The 22,495-nt window shown below is 42.4% G+C and overlaps 1 protein-coding gene and 1 long non-coding RNA gene across 2 annotated transcripts; both read left to right on the forward strand.

Annotated features, from left to right (window-relative positions):
* PHAX (phosphorylated adaptor for RNA export) lies at window positions 1,280-14,927 on the forward strand. The gene is made up of 5 exons (XM_021381054.1): window positions 1,280-1,460; window positions 2,895-3,514; window positions 9,724-9,844; window positions 11,578-11,661; window positions 13,630-14,927. Exons 1-5 carry the CDS (start codon window positions 1,356-1,358, stop codon window positions 13,897-13,899), a joined length of 1,200 nt encoding a protein of 399 aa, XP_021236729.1. The 5' UTR covers window positions 1,280-1,355; the 3' UTR covers window positions 13,900-14,927.
* Window positions 18,012-21,362, forward strand: LOC110390196. Its single transcript, XR_002433626.1, has 2 exons — window positions 18,012-20,675; window positions 21,017-21,362. It is a non-coding gene; the product is annotated as an uncharacterized LOC110390196 (long non-coding RNA).

The following is a 22,495-nucleotide window of genomic DNA, read 5'->3' on the forward strand; positions in this document are numbered from 1 at the left end:
TTGGTTTAGTTGTTCTCATTAGCTATATCTGGGTGGTTCCTTGCTTCAGGTGTTAATGAAGATTTCTGCTTAGCTCTCCACTGCATGAGGATCCTCAGTGCCTAACTCAAGATTCTCAAATGTCACTCAGAGACACAGTAACCCGCACACCCCACAGCTATGGGACTATGTATATATTCATTACTGAAGAAAGACATAAGCTAAATTGATCTACCTGGCATCAATCAGAGCTAAAATAACCGGAGTCACTGAGTTTAGCAGTGTGCCTACCTGATTTGACATGGATTAGACTGTTGTGATAGAGACAAAAACAACTCCATTTCTGATTATCAACCCCTTGAACAAACCATTACTTTATTTATATTCATTGCCTCACATCAAAGAGCCAGAGATATACCGTTGGAGACTTACTTCTTATCTTTGTACTGCACCAAAGGCAGCTTCTGAATATCATCTGAAGTAACCCACAGAGCCACACAGTAACTCTGGCTGGTAACGGCCCTGGGTCATCTTATAGGGCACTAGAGACATGGTTTAGTGATACAAGATGGTGCAACACTGTTAAGCTTGCTAATGCTCACTGATGGATAGCCCTCTAGCTTGTTTAGAAAACAGGAACAAGCTGTGCCCTTGTACCAAGTAGATAACAATGATGTATGGTCAGTACACTGTACACATACAGTGCCCTTATGCCAGGCAGATACAGAAGTTCCGCTTGATCAGCTGATTGTGTGAAAGCAGGAGCTAACTGAGCATGCACGAAGACTGTGCTCAGCCACTGAACACAAGTGAGGAAGACTAACTTCATCCAGAGGGCCTCAGGACAACTACCACAAGAAGACTGAGCAAGGAGATGGAACCCTATGTTAATGATTTCGGGGGAAGTACTTATTAGACATGTACCACCCGGGAAAATCTTTGCATATGAAACACAATGCATAGAAGATAATGGTCCTTTGTTCCAATTATGCGTGATTAGGTGGAAGGATCCCCTCGTGCATCCAGCACCAAAAGTAAAGAATGTTGTCTAACACTCCAGCTTGAGTCTTAGAGAGTTTCCTGATCGACCGATTAACGGTATCAGTTGGACTACATGATCTTTGCTTGTTTGTTTATCCGCAGTCTCCTTTGCGCCTACAACACCAGCCACCTCCACAATGACGCCGACGAAACAGCGCAACCGCAACACGGCGCGGCACCCAGCGCCACCTCCGGCCCCCGCGCGCACAAGATGGCGGCGGCCCGAGCCGCGCCCCTCGCCCCGCCCCGCCCTCCGGCGCTCCCAACATGCCCCGCGTCCCCGCCCTGCCTCCGCCGCTGTAGGGGATAGGTGCGCCGCGCCGCGCCGCGCCGGGATGGCGTTGGAAGTGAGGCGCATGGAGGGTGATGTGGAGGATGGCGAGCTTTCCGACTCGGACTCCGACATGCCCGGCGCCGGTTCTCCCAGGGACCGGCAGCAGGTGGGGAAGAGGAGGGAGGTAGCGAGGCCGGCACCGGGCGAGGCCGGCACCGGGCGAGGCCGGCACCGGGCGAGGCCGGCACCGGGCGAGGCCTGGCCTCCTCTTCCCCTGCTGCCGGAGCCGCGCCGGAGGCCCAGCCCGGAGAGCGGACGGGTGCGGGCCTGCTGGCGGCGGAGGGCGGCGCCGGGCCCGGTGCTGTGCGGATCGGGCCTGGCCGTGCAGCCGGGCCGGGTGAGCTCTTCCTGAAGCCTGGCCCCCCTGGCCGTGCCGTGGGCCCGGCGGGAGCGGGCTGGTTCCCGTGGCTCTGAGGCGCCAGTGTCCCAGTTCGGCCTTACGAGAACAATGGGAACGAAGTGTTTGGCCGCACGCGGGAGCAGCATGTAACAGTTAGCGCTGTCCTGCGAGTGTATGCTCTCACCCATAAACTGCTGTTGGTGATTCTGTTTCTTCCTGAGGGTTTAATGGCTTCCATGTTAAGTTGTATTATAATATTTAGGCTTGCTCTGCTCTCTCTTCTCTAGTAGGAAGGGAAAAAACGGTGAGATGATTAAAAGCAATTTTTAACCTCTGATTGAAGAAAGTCTGATCTTAAAGATCTCAGCATAGCATGTAACTACAATAAGAAATCAACCAGGGAAAAATGGAATTAACTGTTTAAAAAAAAAAAAAAGTTACTGTAGAATAGCATAGACAGCATGGCCTAGAAGTGCCCTGCAATGGTGAAATCAGAATTCTGGCTTGTTATTTGCGATGTGTCTGCAGATGGTGCAGATCTGAGCAGGCTTGGCTTTCTGTTTAGTTTACCTGTCAGAATGATGGGGAAGTGCCATCTCTTGAATATTTTTAGCGCAATAAGACTTGTTTGTAAAGCATTTCAAAACCTTTAGGGTTTTGCTTTTGCCCTGATTAATAATGGCCATATGAGTCAGTAGCACTTTGTTTTAAAACAACAAAATCTGATTCTTGTGTGAGGCATTACCATTACATGGTCATATCTTGTCCTTAGTGAATCAGAATCACCAAACACTGTTAGCTTTTCAGACTCTTAGCATCTGACTTTTAGTTTTTTGTTCTTTTTTTCTTCTCACTTAAGTTTCAGGGAAGATTGGTGTGATTGCACATCACTGGGTACCCACTCTCTGACACATTAGTCTCCAGAGAAAGCTTTCAATTTCTCTACTGTTACAAGAACTTCCACTGAAATGTTGTGATAGTTTCCTTTCTTAAAACTGCTGTGCACATCTGTCGTTATCTGTGTTGAGAATTGTAGTAGCTTTTCTAGTTTCCATGAGATGGTCGTAGAGGACTGCCCAAAATGCCACAAGTCAAGATTAAGAACTTCGAGCCAGTGTGAAAAAATTTTTTGCATGACTTGATGGCTCTCTTTCTTTGCATGAGTAATTGAGTTAACATACATTTACTTCTTCATTTCAGAAATCACATGATGGCAGTAATGCAGGCAGACTTTTCCAGAGCAGTGTTTCATCAGGTGCACCAGATGTTCCTTATCGGACAACCAAAAGCGTAGATTCAAGTGATGAAAGCTTTTCTGAATCTGATGATGACAGCTGTCTGTGGAAACGAAAACGGCAGAAGTGTTTCAACTTTCCTCCTGCTAAATCTGAGCCCTTTCTGCTTAATCAGAGCCACCAGAAACAAACTGCTCCAGGTGGTAAGAAAGTTAACAACATCTGGGGCATGGTGCTCCAGGAGCAAAATCAGGATGCAGTGGCTACTGAACTTGGGATTCTAGGAATGGATGGAAGTATTGACAGGAGCAGGCAGTCGGAGACTTACAATTATTTATTGGCTAAAAAGCTGATGAAGGAAGCTCAGCAGAAGGAGGCAGAGACTTTAGATAAAGAACTGGATGAATACATGCATGATGACAAGAAAACATTGCCAGCAGAAGAAGAAAATGGACAAGGCTTTCTCAAACGGAAGCGATCAGTAAAAGATAGACTAGGTGAAAGACAAGAAATGAAATACAAAGGAAGATATGAAATAACAGAAGAAGATTCAGAGGAGAAAGTAGCAGATGAAATTGCTTACCGGTAAGATAATGGTATAGCTACTTGAAATATTGCTAAACTACTGATGGAAAAGAATGCAAAACAAGAAAAAGACTTTGATTTGCTCTGTCTTTAATGTGTCATACCAGGCTACAAAAGGCATAAATAAGTGCTTTGTGGGTATTTCCAAAATCACAAAATTAAAATATAGTATTTTATCTGGTGCTTTTTAGAAACATTCAGTAATTGTCTTAACTTTTTTTTTCCTTTCTTGAATCAGTCAGGTAGAGATTGATTTCAATGATTTGTTACTTGATAACAGTGGCTATCAAAAATACTGTTTCTTGTTACTTAGATTTAGTAGTGGCTGTTTTAGGAGGTACCCCATGATTAAAAATGTGAATTTGAAGTTGGTAACTAATATACATAAGCTGTTGTCACTGTGAAAATCTGACCAAGTTGTAAATCGTTAAAACTGTAGTTGGCTTGAGTAGGGTAATGTTTTGGAGAGTGCTGCTTCTAGAATACGTGCATGGTTTACATACACAGAACATCCTATCTGCAGAGACATTTCACTGCTGCTCTGAGATTAGTAGATGCTAGCACTGAAATCACGCCTATATTGTGAAGCTCTGCTGCAGTTCTGTGCCAGTTTATGCCAGCCAGTGTTAGAGTTACTGAGCTTGAGTTTTGCACAGAATCATTGGAATTGGGAGGGACCTCTGTATATCATTGAGTCCAACCCCCTGCTAAAGTAGATTCCTTACAGTAGGTCACGCAGGAAAGTGCCCAGGCAGGTCTTGAATATCTCCAGAGAAGGAGGCTCCACAGCCTTTCTGGGCAGCCTTTTCTAGTGCTCTGTTTCCCTCAGAGTAAATTAGTTTTTTCTCATGTTCAGATGGAACCTCTCATATTTCAGTCTGTGTCCATTGGCCTTTGTTCTGTTGCTAGGCACAGCTGATAAGAGCCTGGCCTCATTCTCTTGACACCCATCTTTTAGGTATTTGTAAGCGTTGGTAAGATCGCCTCTCAGTCTTCTCTTTTCCAGGCTGAGCAGTCACAGGGCTCTCCTCCCTTCCTCATACAGAAGATGCTCCAGACCCCTAACCATCTTTGTGGCCCTCTGCTGGGCTCTCTGTAGAAGTTCCCTGTCTTTCTTGAACTGGGGAGCTCAGAACTGGAAACAGTACTGCTGATGTGGCCTCAGCAGGGCTGAGTAGAGGGGGAGGATCACCTCTTTTGACCTCCTGGCCATGTTCTTTTTATTTCACTCCAGGATATCTTGGCTACAAAGGCAGACTGCTGGCTCATGGCCAACTGGACACCCATGTCCTTCTCTGCAGAGCTCCTTTCCAACCTGTACTGCTGCACACCATTGTCTCATTCTTTTCACAATCCTATGCACTGAGATAAGAGCTTAACTGTCCAAAAGCCTGTTTTTGGTTGTTTTTTTAAGGGTTGGTTTTCAGGTAAGTTTGTTTCCCAAAGTTTGTAAGTTTGTTTGCTGCATAGTTTCCTTTGAACTTGCTCTGGACTGATACTGTGAGGGGAGAAGAAAGAGTACAAGGCAGTAGTAATTCATACTTAGATTAGTTTAAACTGCCACAGCCTTTTTTCAGCAGTAGAAGGGAACAAAGTTGTTAACTAGAGAACAAGACTTAGAAGTCTTACTGATTTGTAGGTTGGCATCTAAATAAACTGATTATGTTGATCACTGTTTATTTCTGTGATACCTGGGTGGTGTTGCCAGCTGCTGAGATACTGCAGTTAGACTAACGCTGTTATCAGATCTCAGTAGCTTTTCACTTACAAATTTGAAAACCCAGAGCGTGTCTCTTGTAATAAAAACCTCTGAACTATCCTGTAGGATCTTCTGGGAATACCTCAGAGGAGGTAATGTTGCCAACTCCCCATCTGAAACCTTCTCGTGTCCCTCTAGTAAGCAGTGGAGGAAAACTTAAGATTTCTTTCAGAGGTTTGAGTGAGGGCCTCTGCAGAAAGGTGGTGTGTCAGAAAGCCCAGCTGAGGTGCCTTTACACTAATGCACGCAGCGTGGGAAATAAGCAGGAGTTGGAAATCGTGATGTGTTTGGGAAATTAAGAGCTGGTTGCTGTCACGGAAACATGGTGGGAGGAATCTCACAACTGGCATACAGAGATTGAGGGCTACAGGCTCTTCAGAAGGGATAGACAGGGTAGGAAGGGAGGGAGAGTTGCCCTCTATGTTAGGAAGTGGATAGATTGCAAAGAGCGGTGTCTGAGTAACAGCCACGATCAGGTTGAGAGCTTATGGGTTAAAATCAGGGATCGGTCCAGTAAAGGACATCTTGTGGTTGGGGGTCTGCTACAGGCCACCTGATCAAGGGGAGCCTGTTGACGAGGCCTTCTTGCTTCAGCTGTGGGAGGCATTGTGCTCCCAGACTCTTGTCCTGATGGGGGATTTCAACCACCTGAATCTGGCGGGTGGCAGACAATCCAGCAGATTCCTGGAGTCTGTTGAGGATAACTTCCTAGGCCAGGTATTAGATGCATTGACCTGAGGTGAAGCCCTACTGGGCCTGGTGCTCACCAGTGTGGAGGAAAGCATTAGAGAGGTTAAGATTGGAGGCAGCCTGGACTGTAGTGACCATGACTTGGTGGAGTTTGCGATCTGGAGGAATGCAGGCCTGGCAAAAAGTAGAGTCAGGACCCTGAGCTTCAGGAGAGCAAACTTCTGGCTTCTCAAAGAACTGCTGGGTGGGATCTCCTAGGAAGCTGTCCGTAAGGGCATGGGAACAGAGCAGAGCTGGCAGATCTTTAAGGACACCCTTCTGTGAGTGCAGGAGCTCTCCATCCCCCAGCAGAAGAAATCGAGGAGAGGAGGTGGGCAACCAACATGGCTGAGCAAGGACCTGCAGCTTAAACTGCAGGGAAAAGTGGGAAATGTACAGGAAGTGGAAGCAGTGTTGTGTAGCCTTGGAGGAATACAGGGCTGTTGTCTGTGTGTGTAGAGATAGGATTAGGAAAGCCAAGGCACAGATGGAGCTGAACTTGGCAAGGGTTGTGAAAAATAACAAGAAGGGGTTCTACAGCTACATAGGCAGGAGGAGACATGCCAGGGAGAGTGCTCCCCCACTGATAAATGAGGACGGTGAGCTGGCTTCCTCAGACGTGGAAAAAGCTGAGGTGCTCAGTGAGTGCTTTGCCTCAGTTTTCACTGGTGGTCAGGATTCCCATGTCTGCCAGGACCCTGAACCTCTAGGTGTGGGTGAGAGGAGCAGATTCGGTCCCACTGTAACAGTGGAGCAAGTCCAAGACCTCCTCATGAAACTGAATGTATGGAAGTCCATGGGGCTGGATGATATCCATCCTAGGGTTCTGAGAGAGATGGCTGATGTGGTTGCTGAGCCACTCTCTATCATATTTGAAAAATCACAGCTGTCTGGTGAAGTCCTCAGTGACTGGAGAAAGGGAAACATGACTCCCATTTCAGGAAAGGTAGAAAGGAAGACTCAGGGAACTGCAGGCTGGTGTGTCTCAGCTCAGTGCTTGGGATGATCATGGAGCAGATGCTCCTAGAAGCTATGTTAAGGCACATATGAGACAAAGAGGTGATCCGAGACAGCCAGCATGGCTTCACCAAGGGAGATCTTGCCTGACCAATCTGGTGGCCTTCTGTGATGGAGTGACGGCATCAGTGGATGGGAGAGAGGCAACAGATGTCATCTACCTGGACTTTTCCAAAGCCTTTGACATGGTCCGTCACCACATCCTTCTCTCCACATTGGAGAGGTATGGATTTGGAGGATGGACTGTTCGATGGGTTAAGAACTGGTTGACTGGTCACAGCCAAAGGGTTGTGATCAATGGTTCTGTGTCGGGGTGGAGGTTGGTCACGAGTGGTGTCCCCCAGGGCTCGGTCTTGGGACCGGTGCTCTTCAACATCTTTATCAGTGACACAGAGGTTGGAATTGAGTGCACCGTCAGCGGCTTTGCAGATGACACCAAGCTGAGTGCTGCAGTCGATACATTGGAGGGAAGAGAAGCCATCCAGAGAGATGTGGACAGGCTGGAGAAGTGGGCCCATGTGAACCTAATGAGGTTCAACAAGGCCAAAGGCAAGGTGTTGCACTTGGGCTGGGGCAGTTTCAGGTATTTATACAGCCTGGGGGAAGAACTTGAGAGCAGCCCTGTGGAGAAGGACTTGGGGGTCCTGGTGGATGATAAGCTGGATGTGAGCCAGCAATGTGTCCTGGCAGCCCAGAAGGCCAACTATGTTCTGGGCTGCATTAAAAGAGGAGTGGTCAGCAGGGAGAGGGAGGTGATTGTTCCCCTCTGCTCAGCTCTTGTGAGGACCCATCTGGAGTACTGCGTCCAGGCCCGGGGCCCCCAGAACAAGGAAGATGTGGAGCTCTTGGAGCAGGTCCAGAGGAAGGCCACCAAGATGATCAGAGGGCTGGAGCACCTCTCCTATGAAGAAAGGTTGAGGGAACTGGGCTTGTTTAGCTTGGAGAAAAGAAGGCTCCGGGGGGACCTCATTGTGGCCTTCCAGTACTTGAAGGGAGCATATAAACAGGAGGGGGTACGACTGTTTACATGGGTAGGTAGTGATAGGACAAGGGAGAATGGTTTTAAACTGAGACAGGGGAGGTTTGGGTTGGATATTAGGAGGAAGTTTGACACTCAGAGAGTGGTAACATGCTGGAACAGGTTGCCCAAGGAGGTTGTGGATGCCGCATCCCTGGAGGCATTCAAGGCCAGGCTGGACGTGGCTCTGGGCAGCCTGGTCTAGTGGATGGGGACCCTGCCCACGGCAGGGGGTTGAAACTCGATGATCTTTGAGGTCCTTTTCAACCCAGGCCATTCTATGATTTTATGAATAAATATGTTTTCTTGAATTTTATCAAATTAAGGGCAGAAGCCACTTTTTAATTGCTTATAGGAATAGCTGCACCCATCTGCATCATTAGAACTGTGATTATACATGATAGCAGTGTTGTTTAAGCTGTCTTGTCTTAATTGTCTTCTGTGCCTGGATTTGTAACCTGTTGTTATGCTGTCCCACACAGTAAGCAGAAGCCAAAGAGCTTTTTTGTCTGTTTTATGCCATTTTTACCCTTTACCTTGTATGGTTCCTGTTGCCTTGCACAACTCTAAGGATTATACAGGGTTAGGAGAAGCACTAGATGGGGATGTGACTGAGCTGCCACTGCTACCAAGAGGAAGTCTGTTTAACCAGCTCTTTAAGGAATTCTAGTTACCTTAAGGTTGTCTGCGTCTTTAGGCAGTGTTTGCTCCATTTCCAATAACTCCAATATCTACATTCCTGTAGGTATTTAAGAAAGCATTTTATTTCTGATGGCTTGCCATCATTGAACTCTGTAAGATTAAACACAAATTAGAAAGTTAGTCTGGTTGGCTAAACATTTGAGTGCTTAGACCAATTGTTGTTAAATTGAGAGCTTTAGTGTTTAATTTTACATAACTCCTTTACAATTGAAGCAGTTTAATCTAGCTTGCCTGCTTGTAATTAGTTGTCCACCTTAACGGTCAAACAACTTCTATTATTATAGTCGTCGTAGAGTATGTAATTTTGTAGCATGGTAATGTCATTTAAAGCACTTGGTTATGTGGTCATCTTCAAGAATGTTTGTAGTTGATGTGATATGTTAGCCCCCCGAGATTTAAAACCACTTTGCTGTAGTGCTTGGAACTGTGCATCATTAGCTTTATCATTTAAGGAGGACAAAAGAAAAATAGAATATGACTCTTGCTCTGTACAGTTTTTATCTGGGGCTTATACTTGTTTCCAGCAGAGTACAGATGCTGGCCAAGAAAATAGATGCTGTATAAGCTGACTTTGTATTCAGACTCCTTTAGTTACAGTTTAGTGTAGCACTCCTATAGTATGCAGCTGGTTTATTGTACAGCAGACTTTCATCCTGTTGCTTCAGAGGTTTATATAGGGCTTTGCAGATTCTGATATAGTGTGATATACTTTTCACTAATCAGTAGAGGGAAAACAACCACTCACTGCATTTTTAGTAAGACAAGCTTTGAACAAAAGTGCTTTAGAGATTACTGTCCTTCAGAAGCTCAGTATTAGAAAATTCAGATTTAAGAAGCCGCTGAAACACATTTAAATGTAGAAACTCATTATTAATAGCACAGTGTTATGTCATATAGAATAAATTGCTCATTATGGAAGTACCATGGTTGATTTTACTTGAAATTCTACTGACTGTGAATGTGTTTGTTTCTCCTCCCCTTAAGGCTTTGTGAACCAAAGAAAGAATTAATAGCTCGAGTCGTGAAAATAATTGGAAAGAGAAAAGCTATCGAACTTCTTATGGAAACTGCTGAAGTGGAACAGAATGGTGGACTGTTCATAGTGGTAAGAAAAATGTGATATTGTGACAGGGGGTGGAGGGGATGCTTTTTACTTGCAGAATATCTGTGTAATTCTATTACATAGCTTTCACATCTGACAGGTTCTTCCAGGTTCCATGCATTTTTTCTATGATCATCCCTTGGGAAGTGGGTCTTTTGTCTGAGCAACGAAAGCCAATTAACAATAAGTACTAACATAACCCTCTAGCAGAGTTTGAGTAAACAATGAGATGAACGGGCTTGGGATTTACCCCACTTCTTGTCCTCAAATCAGTATCTAATTTGCAGTGATAACATAACAATTACCTGCCTTATCCTGGGATATTTCCCTCAGGACCTTAAGAATAAGAGGTTCTAAATCTTGAATAAAAGCTTGTGCTTCTGGAATGAAGCTTCTAGCAGATTATTAAGTCCGGTGGTTGTTCAGCAACAGTGAGCTAGATAGCTCAGTTAATCAGGTTAATCAGCCTGCAGTCATAGGTCAACATAGTATGTTGCAAGCATTCCTAATGTCACTTCCAAAATGTAACTCTCAATAGGGAATCTGTTAGCTTTGTTATAGGACCTGGGTACCAGCAATGCAGAACTGAGGACCAATTTCTTTTACAAGTCTTGGTAAAAATCCTATACATAATGATCAGGTTATCGGTTTCTGTGTGTGTTTTTTGTTAAATAATGAGCTGTGGGGTGAAAGTTGATTGTATTTTCAACTTCTGTGGTTGCAAGGCATTGGGGTAAGCTTTCCAGCCAGTGAATTCTCTTAAAAGCAATGTATTGTCATGAGGGGTTCAAATTCTAATCAAGTATTTACCAAGGAGATGAAAGGGCACAACTCCTAGTGGCACCTTTGGCTGCAGATCAGAGTACACCGTTTGAAAGGTAGATACAGTGTACTGTTTTTTTTTTTTTGGTTGAGATTTTGTGCTACTAGTATGATAAAAATTTGTGGTGTCTGCTGTTTCAAGAAAAGGTATAAAAATTGAGCTTCTCTGTTCTTAAGCTTCTGGATTGTGTGTTGTTTGTTATTTAGTAGAGAAGCTTCACCTTTAATTTTGTATTTGGGCGTTGGAGTAACAGCTCAACTTCATATATTGTGAATGGTAATTGTAAAATATTCCAGTAATTAGTGTTTATAATTTACAGAGGTTTCAAAGCTGAGTCTGTTCGTGCACCAGTATCATACTTCACACCGCTGTTGCTCAGCTGAAACCTACTGAAGTGTGGAACTAACATGTTACAGGGAGAAACTTGTGCCTTAGGCAGAAATGCAAGATCCTGCAGATAAACAAATGAGATTTTACATAATTTTATGAAATCAATTTTTGAAATTTTACTAGGCTTCTTTGTTAGTAATGTTCTGAATATCCAACATAATATAAACATTATTGCAGTTGGCTGTGAAAGTATCTGGAACACATCAGTACTTTGTTTCTTCGCTGTCAAAATCAGATTTAGTTTGTAGTATGAACAGTTGATAGGGTATTCTAAAGCAAATTTTTTAAAACCTCATACATTACCTGTCCAAATGGAGCAAGCTGGTTGTTGACTTTCGTATATCAGCCACAAACAAAAATTTAAAAAAAATAGCCGGGGTTGTGGTTATGTAACAGCTAGAACAGCAGAACTTCACTTTCTGAATTCTGTCTCGATAGAAAGCATTGTCTTTTGTGCCATTCACGTATCAACAATTACATTTTAATTTTGCTAACATTACTGATTTATTATTTCTCTGTTAAGAACGGTACTAGGAGGAGAACACCAGGGGGTGTTTATTTAAACCTGCTGAAGAACACACCCAGTATCAAAGAAGAACAAATCAAGGTAAAATTGTTAAGAGTGCACATGATTGTCCAAAGTTAATTTTGTGGAGTATTTTTTCTGCTAGAAAGCTTATGCCTGAATTCTCCTCAAAACTTCTAGCAAGTTTATTATTCCAAAGAAACCAGTTTTTCATATTCAAAATATAAGCAGATAACAGTTTACAAAATGCGCTGACACATGGCTAAAAAAACACCTTTTATGTATTGCCAGTGACAAAAAGATTGTTAAGGAAACTGTAGAGTCTGAAGAGTTGTCTACTGGATTTTTCTTAATTTGTGGGATTGATGATTTTATCTCACTTTCAAAAAGATGTACTCTACAACCCCTCCTCCATGCCTTTATAATTGAGTGCCTTGTTCTTCTCTTGCTGATTTTTGACAAGTGTTTAATGAGGCAGCAGTTCTTACTCAATGAACTTGACCAATGGTGTGAGACATCATTTGATACACAGTCTTATAGAAAAAATGTGTAATCTTTCATCATAGAGGTTGTCACGTGTACAGTGCTCTCACTGATCTGTATCCTTAGCATTTGACTTACAGCTCTGGGGGTGAAAAATACATGAATGTTTTCCATGTAACTTCTGATTGTCATTTAAAAAAATAAGGAAAAAAGGCATGTAGCTGCATCTAGTTAGATCTTTTCCCCTCTCGGAAACAAGGGTGAAGCTTCTAAGAGTTGCTTTATAGGAGCAAAAATGTTGCTGGGGTTCACAGAAGTTTGGCTGTAGAGATGTGGCCTCAAATTTCATTTCTGGGGAGAAGTTTTGTCAAAGTGCAATAGAATCTTTTGCTTAAGATTTCACAGTAGGTTACCTTTAACTGTTTTCTTTCATCTTGACATGAAAGATTTTCTTTGAAAATCAGAGTGGTGTAGGTTGAAAGAGACCTTTGGAGGTCCTCTGGTCCAACCCACCTGCTCAAGCAGGGCCCCACTGGAAGAGATTGCCAAGAGCCACATCAAGATGGCTTCTGGTTCATTCAAGGAATTAAATTTCCACCAACTCTGAGGGAAATCTCTGCCAGTGCTCAATCACCGCCCCAGTCAAAAAATGTCAGCCAGTGTTTAGAGGGAACATTTTGTGTTTGTGCTTGTGGCCTCTTATCCTCTCACTGAGTACCACAGAAAAGAGCCTGGCTCTTGACTTATTTGCACTCTCCCTTCAGGCATTTGTACATAAGATCTCTCCTTGAGCCTTCTCTTCTCCAAGCTTATATCTTAGTGGTCCCTTGTTGAAGTCTCTCCAGTGTCTGTATGTCTTCAGTACTAGGAAGCCCTGAACTGGACATGCTACCCGAGGTGTGGCCTTTCCAGCCCTGAGGAGAGGGAAGAGTTCATTTTCCTGCACCAGCTGGCAATGTTTGCCTAAGGCAGCTCAGGAGATCATCAGCCGCCTTTGTGGCAAGGGCACACTGCTGATTTCTCATTAACCTTTATGTCAACCAGGACCTCCGTGTCCTTTTCTGTTACTCTGTTTTCTGGGCAGTTAGCCACCAGTGTGTCCTGGTGCCTTGCGTCATTCCTCTGCAGGTGTAGAATCACAGAGTCACCGAGGTTGGAAAAGATTTCCAAGATCATCCAGTCCACCTACCACTAATATTTCCTCACTCAGCCATGTCCCTTAGTACAACATCTAAACTTTGCATTTCTTATTGAACTTCATGACTTTGCTGTCAGTCCATTTCTCCAAACTGCTGAAATCCCCCTGGATGGCAGCATGACACTGGTGTATTAGCCACTCGCACTTTTGTGTCATGCATGCTTGAAATGAAAAATTTAGTGTTACTTACAAAGTAGTTTCAAATCAAAATCATTTATGGAGCATTCTTTTTAAGTGCAATCTATACTCCTACACTGAATAATATGAATGTTCATTATTGTTGAGCAGTATTAGAAGTTAAAAGGATTTTTGCTTCATGTTTTCTTCCGGAAATTAATGTTAATTTTTAAAATTTATTTTCATTCAAGGAAATATTCTATCTGGAAAACCAAAAGGAGTATGAAAACAAAAAAGCTGCTAAGAAGAGGAGAATACAAGTTCTAGGAAAGAAGATGAAAAAAGCCATTAAAGGGCTAAACCTGCAGGAATATGATGATGCGTCTCGTGAAACTTTTGCTAGTGACACAAACGAAGCTCTGGCTTCTCTGGATGATTTACAGGAGGGGCATCATGAAACAAAGATGGAACCTGAAGATATTATAGAAATTGATAATGCTCATGATTTGGAGATCTTTTAGATATTAATGATAACAAAGTTTCTATAAAACATATTAAACTTTTTTAATTATCCCATTACTACTTGTTTTCATAAATTGCAGAAACATGGGAAATATTTGATGAAGAGGAAAATGACATAGTGCTTAGCTAAATTTAACAGCATGAAAGATGTTAACTGTCCTCTTATTTGTTCACCGAGTCCTCAAAAACTGATAAGATTTTTCTCAATAACAGCTCTGCATCAGTGTTCCATAGGAAGGTTGTTCTAGCCACATGTTAATTTTAGTAATTAACACTTTTGACAAAATAAATCCAGCTTAGTCTGCTGAAGCTGACGAAGTTGCTATCGAGTAGGGGATGTTCCTAATTCTAGTTGAACAGATACACCAGTATAAAGTTACTCTTGATGTAAGAGATTCTGTGGTGTTAATATGACAGTGTGCTGACAAGAATAGCAATGTTTATGTGATTAAGACCCATAAAATCAGATTAATTTGTGAAATTATCTGCATTTTAATGTTGGCAACCTTTGAATAACAATCTTGTAAATAGGTACTGCTGAGCAATGTACGTTTTAAATTTCTGCAGGAGTTTATTCCATTTAATAGTAGTGGTTTGAGCTTCCTAGTTGTTCTATCTAAACTTTTTCTATGAATAAACATACACAGTTTACACATCTCTTTGTTCTAAAACACATCTCTTTCTGAATAGAGAGATTGTATTAATGTGTTTGCTTTGAGTGTCTTTATACCCTACATGTAGGTATAAACATTGCAGTTCTTGTTTCCATGCTTTTTCTTGTGGTAGAATGAAGTAATGTGCAGCTTGCTGGAATTATGAAGCTTTTATTTGCTGAATCTTAAGAAAACAAAGTATGCAAAAAATAACTTCAACTTGACACAGAAGACCTTTACTTTTTAAGTTCGAAGATAATGTTTTGGTTATAAATGAAGAAAGTTTGTGACACTGATATGTATAATGCTTACAATACTTTCTCACTATTGAGTTGTGTTTTCTGTGAATAGACACGTTATTTTGCAATATAAAATACTGTTGTGATTTAACCTGGCAGGCAGTGAAGTACCACATATACGTTTGCTAACTCCCAGCTCTCAGGGGAACTGGGGAGAGAATCAGAAAAAAAAAAAAAAAGGTAAAACTTAAGGGTTGAGAAAAAGAACATACTAAGACAGAAAACTAGGGGAAAATAATGGTAATAAAATATATTTTTCAATACAAATGATGCACAACACAATTGCCACCCACTGACTGATGCCAGGCCGATCCCCAAGCAGCAGCTGCCCTCATGCCCACCCCCTGCCCGAGCCAGCTTCCCCATTTTTGTAGTTCTGCATGGTGTTGTATGGTATGGAATGTCCCCTTGGCCGATCTGAGCCAGCCATCCTGGTTCCCCTGTGCACCCCAAGCCCCCTTGCTGACAGAGCAACATGAGAAGCTGAAAAGTCCCCAGCTCCATGCAGCACTGCTCAGCAACAACATAACTGGTGTGTTGTCAACACCATCTTTCTCCAGAATCCAAAACACGACACCGCACTAGCCATCATGAAGAAAATCAACTGACCTAGCTGAAACCACAACAAATATTTTGGCATTCTTAATGGATTAATTCACTTTTAAAGCCAACAACATATCCATAAATTTTCCTCACCTGGGAGTTCTGGGATTTCAGAAGCAAGGCCTATCACTGAAACGCATAATGAAATTATAAAACTGTCATGACTGGTATTTAAAGAACAAAGTATCTTGAGAAAGACTTCTTAAACATACAGCACATTCCATTATATGCTTTTAAATTTATTTAAGAGTTATGCATTTTTCTGTTCGTATGTCTGAGCTCCCTGTTACTCATCAGGTGTAAAGCATGCTTTTGCTGGAAAGGTTCTTCTACTACTGTCACTGCAGTAGTAGAAGGATTTGATTCATTCATTAGGTTTCCTAATACAGTTGTAATGATCAAGTGTACTAAATTGATAACTCGTAAAATTTGGTATCTTACAGCACTTGATTAGTTTGAGACAGTACTGGTTGGTCCTAGTTCTGGTAATTGCTTGGTAATGTCTTCAAAAAATGGTATATAGAACACCAATTTTTTATGGGTTAAGGTTTCTGTTTATTTGTTGTTTGTTTGTTTTTTTTTTTCCCCATTGTTAGATTATTTTCTGTTAATATGGAGTGTGTATTTTTTTTAAGTGTTAATATTTTTAGCATTGACTTCCTAGGTAAGGATTATTGAAACAGTGTATGAAGTCATCTCTTTAAGGAAAGAATGATATAGAGCATCAGTTCCTTCTTTGCCTGTCTCGTGTTTTCTCTCCCATTTTCTTTGGCTTTTGCAGTGTTCCTTTCAAAAGGACATGCGTTGAAAATATTTGAGCATCCAGTCTTCATTCCGTTTTCACCAGCGGGTATCAAAAAGATTGCATTAAGTAAGAACAGTTATTGTGTGTCAGAGTAGTGCCCGGAGTCAGGCGTTGGCTGCTCAGGACAGTCCTGGGGCAGTGTTCACTCTCTGCAGCCTTTCCTACCAGAGTTTGGTATCAGCAAGCTTTGGGCTGAGTATGGGCAGTCCTGGAGCTGAGGAGCCCAGAGATTTCAGTCTGGTGCATAAGTCAACATTCCTCCCTCTTATATTTTCTTCCCCCCAAAGCTACTGCAGGAACTAGAAACATGGAGTAAGATTTGAGTGTTTTTCTCTCTCGATTCCACATACCTTTGTTTATTCTGTCCTGGGCTGCTGCTTGCAGAGACAGTGGCTCTTTTTCCAGTTTGGTTTTGACTGACCTGGACTGTAGGTTGTGTTTTGTCTAGAAGGTGATGTTCCTGGCTGTTCAGGATTTTAGTAGCAGACACTTCACAGACTAAAATGCAAATATAAGGATTGATGGTTTTTGTTCTTGGGAAATTTCCGTGATGGACACATGTGAGTCACCCGTCAGCTTTTCTACGAGGACAGATTCTGTCCTCCATCTAGGGGGGGTATACAAAACCATCTGTATCACATGTGAAGCTGACAGTGGCAAATGGGGGAAATATCCTGTGATTTGAATCTGCTGCATCCTGTCTCCTGTGTGTCTCACCAGGCCGTAGAGAAGTATTGCAGAAAAAAGCTTCCCAGTATTTACAAGGGACACAGTTGAAACTTTCTCACTTTATTTGCAATACTACTAGCTGACACTTTTTTCAGAGCTGTGAGTATTGCCCAACTGAAAACAAATCTAGAATCACACCTGGACCTGAATGCTGGTAGCCAGTGGAAATGACGAATACATGTCTGAAGTCAGAGCACACAAATTAGGTATTCAAGATGCTAACCTAAAGTCACAACTATTGGCTTTTAGTTGTTTTTTTAGTTGTTCTTTTTTTTTTAAGTTATCATTAAATGAATGCAGAAAAATGCTTCTTATCTTGAAAAATTTTCCCTTGAAAGATATTTCTTACCTTGAAAGCTTGTTTGTGATTTGGCATATCAGCATTCTTCTTTAACACATCATACCTTTGGAAAGGTGTAGTTTTTTTTCCAGAAACATCATTTTGTAATCTGCCTCCTAAATTTTTCATTTCTTCTACAAGTTTGGTGTTTGTTTGTCTGTATGCCAGTTTTTCGAAATGACAGTACAGGTATTTACAGATACTATTTTGTAGGTCTTTCATTACCACTGCCTGAGTTTTCCACAGGCAACCTTTCAGCGCTGGTATTCCTTTTTTCAGCATGCAGAACTTGCTGGAGTACATACTGGAGCTCTGGAAGGCAGTTTGGTTTTGGAGGCTTAGGAAAGACTTTGGCATGAAGAAACAAAAAGCCTCCAAAAAAAAAAAAAGTCTCAGGCAATCGTACAATCGTAGAATCCTTAGAGTTGGAAGGGACCTTTAAAGGTCACCTAATCCAACTCCTCTTCAATGAACAGGGACATTCACAGCTAAGTAAGATTGCCCAGGGCCTGATCTAGCCTCACCTTGAAAGTCTCCAGGGCCATCCTTTTTGCTGATCTTAAAAATGGGTGTGATATTGACTTTTTTTCCAGTCACCAGGGACTTCACGTGATTGCCACGACTTTTCAAATACCATTGAGAGTGTCTTGGCAACTACATCAGCCAATTCCCTCAGGACTCTGGGATGCATCTCATCAGGACCCATAGACTTGAGGATGTTCAGGTTCCTTAGGTGATCATGAACCTGATCTTTGCTTACAGTGGGAGGGACGTTGCTTCCCCAATACCCTCCTACCAAACCAAACACTTGAAGACTGTGTGATGAGCAGTTATCAGAGAAGACCGAGGCAAAAAAAATTGTTAAGTACCTCTGCCTTCTCCTTGTCTGTTGTTTCCATCCTGCCTGTGTCACCCACTGTGGGGAGGTACCCCCTCCTGGACTTTATTTTTCTGGTTCAGGTTCCTGTAGAAGCCTTCCTTGTTCTTCTTGGCACTCCTTGCAAAGTTTAGTTCAAGCTGGGCCTTGGTTTTCCTGACCCCATCCCTACACAGCCTAGCAGCTTCCTTACAGTCTTCCCGTGGTACCTGCCCCAGTTTCCACTGCCTGTGCATTTTCTTCTTGCTTTTCAGTTTGACCAGCAAGTTCTGATTCAGCCATGCTGGTCTCTTGCCTTCCTTTCCTGACTTGCTACACCTGGGGATGGAGACCTTTTGAGTGCTAAGGAAAGCTTCCTTAAAGATCTGCAAACTCTGCTCTACACCCTTGCCCATGAGGACAGTTTCTCAGGGTGTTTTGTTGACTAACTCCCTGAAGAGTTGGAAGTTAGCTTTCCTGAAATTCAGCATCCTAATTTTACTCTTTGCCTGTCTCACATCCCTCTGGAGCATGAACTCAACCATAGCACATTCACTACAGCCCAATCCTGATGTCACCGATCAGTTCATTTGCATTGGTGAGCAACAGATCCAGTATTGCATCCCTGCTGGTGGGGCTGTCAACTACTCGAGTCAGGAAGTTATCCTCAATGCATTCTAGGAGCTTTCTGGATTGCCTACAGCTCGCTGTACTACTGTTCCAGCAGATGCCTGGGTGGTTTACGTCCCCCAGTGGGACGACTGCTTGTGATCATGATGCCTCCTGTAGCTGGAGGTAGAAGGCCTCATCAACAGGCTCCACTTAATCAGGTTGCCTGTAGTAGACACTGATCACAAGGCTCCCTTTGCTGCCTCGGTCTCTAACTGTCACTCATAGGCTTTCAACTTGCTCATGACTATTATTTAGGGACTGCTCTTTGCATTCTATTCCTTTCCTGATGTAGATAGCCACACCTCCTCCCTTCCTTCCTCATCTGTCCCTTCTGAACAGCTTGTAGCTGTCAATAGCCACACTCCAGTCATGAGAATCATCCCACCAGGTTTTGCTGAAGACAACTACATTGTGGTTTTCTAGTAGCACAGTAGCTTCCAGCCTCCTGTTTGTCTTCCAAGATGTGTGGATTGGTGTAGAGACACTTCAGCTGGGCAGCTGGTCTTGTCACCTCCTTAAAGGATAAATCTTTAATTCCTTTTAAATATTTCCCTTGATTTTCCCCTTTGCCTTCTCCTATTGCCCCAGCAGCCACTGCCTCATCATCACAGGTTTTCATATGTGTTGCAGTGTTGCCAGCACCTCTCAAGACAGCAGGTTCTTCAAAGCCCCTGCTAGCACCGTCCCTCAAATCCAGCTATGACATTCCACACCTTGTCATGGGAAGGCTTACTATTCCCCCTTCAGACCTTGTTTAAAGCCCTCCCAATGAGCCCCGCTAGCTTTTCCTCAAGGACACTTCCTTGAGAAAGGTGAACCCCATCCAGTACCCACAAAGCTCGTGCCATATAGGCCAATTTGTTGTCAAAAAAACAGCCACAAAGCTAGGTATTTAAAGATAAGATCCTTTCATTTGTTTACATGTCCTTACCCAGTACAGGAGGCAGAGAAGAAAAGATGATCTGCAATGTTACTTGCTGATATCCCCCATACAATTTAATTTCTCCACATACTGAACGCCTGTGATTGCTCTTGCCTACAGAAGAAAACTAACCTTCCTTTCGCTGCCCATGTAACCAAGTTGGAATGGTCTGTAAGGTTTAAATTGCATAAAAAATAACTAAACTGTTTCATGGCCTACTTTTTGTATGGACAAGAGTAAAAAAAAAACGTAATTTAAAATTGACCTGCTGTTCTTCATAAAGGATATGAGAAACCAAAGTATTTTGAACTTGAGATTGTGGTGGAAAATCAAATGTAGATGTCGATGGAGAAGAGAGAGGTATCAGCCCAGTCCCATGCTGTCTCCTGATGACTTTCTCCCATTCTCCCTGCATCTTCTGAAAGTTATGCCATTCATTCTTCTTACCCTTTTCAATGCATTTGTCAGATCCAGTGAATTTTCTTGTTTAAGAAGTATTTCTATTTCTCTGTCTAAATCAAACATAATTAAAACACCTTTTTGAAAGATATATATCAAATGTACAGTTCTGCAGCATCAGCTTCTGAAAACGGTGCAAATCATATTGCTTTGTTTCTTACTCCTTTGTAGAGGGGATAAAGTGTTCCCAAACATACAACAGTGAAGTAAAATTTTCTGAAGGAAAAATTTCAGATCTACAGCTACTGGCAGCCCATAAAAGAAAATTAAATGAGTGCAGAAGTATTCTCAAGGATGATGAGGGATACTGTGCTGCAGATCTAAGTGAAGAGTAATCCACAGCAAAAGAAGACATAAAATAAATGAGCTCTACGAATGACATTGGTTGGCCGCAGCCACCTGAAGACCTGCCCTCTCATGCTTTCAGTCCAAACCAGGTATACATAAGAAGAAATGCCATTTAATATTGTATTGTAATTCTTTTACCAATTCCCCACTGTGGAAATGCAGTTTAAAGCTGTAGCACAGCAAGTGGGAAATCATAAGAAGAACTTGTTATTTTCTGAGGTTTTGAATATTTCATGCTTTCCAGAAAGTTTTTAATATCCTGGATATCTGTTTGACAGGTGATATAATTAAGTTTTTTATTGAGGTGTTCATTTAGATACCACATCATTGACTTTTAAAATAGGATATACTGTAGCTTTATTTTAGTTTACTCTCTACAAAAGGCATTTTATTCCAGTTAACTGTATCTTCATATTCTGTTTTGTTGCAGACTTCATGAAACTCAATGGACAGAAGCTGGCTTCAAGGCTTTTGGTAATAAAAATTCAGAATTGGCATGGAAACTATGATTAGGAGGGCTTTGAAGATTTTCTACAATTACTATTAATTTAGTTTTGTGTACATAATAATCACAAAATAGTGTGCTGTTTTTTTCCTTGAGTGCCTCAAATCTAAAAAAAAGTTGTTTTTATAATTCTTCAGGAAATTGTATTGCGTGTATTTTGTACTTTGTTGTTTCTCCCTGTGGAATTTGTCATGGTGGATACAAATCTATGGCCGATACAAGCTTCTCTTCTAGAGAAGGCAATAAAAATGAGATAATATTGCTGTTAATAGTAGGTGACTCTGTTTTCCTGCTCTCAGAAAACATAAGGTGTTCTCCTGTTCTATCTTTATTTGATTTTACTTTTTGACGCTTTTCCTCTGAGCAATCTATTTTCTGAAAAGTACTTCATTTAATACATTATCCGGAATTATCCAGAATTTACCCAGTGAAAGGTATTCAGGGTTAATTTCTGTGTTAGAACACCTACAGTGCCCTTCACAAGACCAATGCTTCAGTGAAGTCTTTTTTTTTTTTTTTTTGGCAAAATCTGTGGGGGTAAATCAAACCACGTTTGTGATCAGTTTGCATTTTATGCAGTGAGCCATTGGTTGCACAGTGTCAGTACATTCAGTCTGGAAGATTACTTCTGAGGAAATCAGGAAGAGGAACAGCAGTGCCATATTCCTTTTTTTTTTTTTTTTAATGGGTCAGGTATAATTACTTGTTGTCAAAATGCTTTAAATGGGAATTAGAGTACAGAGTGCATTTGTGAAGTTTTCCACAGAAATTATCTGACAGCACCTGCTACTCCAATTTAACATCTTACTCTCTTTCCTCTGTGGGTTGCAAATTGAAGATGTTCTTGGCATCCTTCAATTTTTGCAAGCTTGTGTTTTCCCAAACTGGCCGAAAAGAATGTAGCAGATGAATACCTGAGCACCACAGCTGCAGTCCTCTAATCCTCTTAGCGCTTTTCGGCATGATTGAGCTGAGAGAAGCAGGGGCCAGCAGGCTAGGAAAGAAGGGGCCTTAGCGCTCCCTACCTTTCGTCCTCAGCTGAACGGAGGAGTTTTTCCTGCACTGCTCTCCCTGCCCTGGCAGTCTGCCCTAGCTCTCAAGAATTTTCTGTGCTCAGCAGCTGTCCCTGGCAGTGCGCTTCCTGCAGATAGGTATGAAGGCACATACTGGATAGGCAGTAAGCCAGTTTGCCTGACCTCTGTGAAGTATGTTCCTTCCTCCCTTGCTTCCTTCCTCCCTGCTCCAGTTTTGTGTAGCGGTTTCCACCAGCGCCCAGGCATGCAAAGCCTCAGCAGAGGGATCCACACATAGCAGGGAGGCATAGGCCCATGGAACTTCAGTCTGTAGAACAACTCCATAGAGAATAGAGGAGTATGTGCATAAGATGAGCTGTAGAGTGATGCT

Source organism: Numida meleagris, chromosome Z (genome assembly GCF_002078875.1).
Source record: "Numida meleagris isolate 19003 breed g44 Domestic line chromosome Z, NumMel1.0, whole genome shotgun sequence".
Taxonomy (NCBI): Eukaryota; Metazoa; Chordata; class Aves; order Galliformes; family Numididae; genus Numida; species Numida meleagris.

What these genes read in the sequence shown, in the direction of transcription:
- PHAX (XM_021381054.1), top strand. Translation starts at nt 1,356, where the DNA reads ATGGCGTTGGAAGTGAGGCGCATGGAGGGTGATGTGGAGGATGGCGAG. An exon ending in GCAGATGAAATTGCTTACCG is followed by an intron (nt 3,515 to 9,723) that starts GTAAGATAATGG and finishes CCTCCCCTTAAG; the next exon opens with GCTTTGTGAACCAAAGAAAG. An exon ending in ATGGTGGACTGTTCATAGTG is followed by an intron (nt 9,845 to 11,577) that starts GTAAGAAAAATG and finishes TTCTCTGTTAAG; the next exon opens with AACGGTACTAGGAGGAGAAC.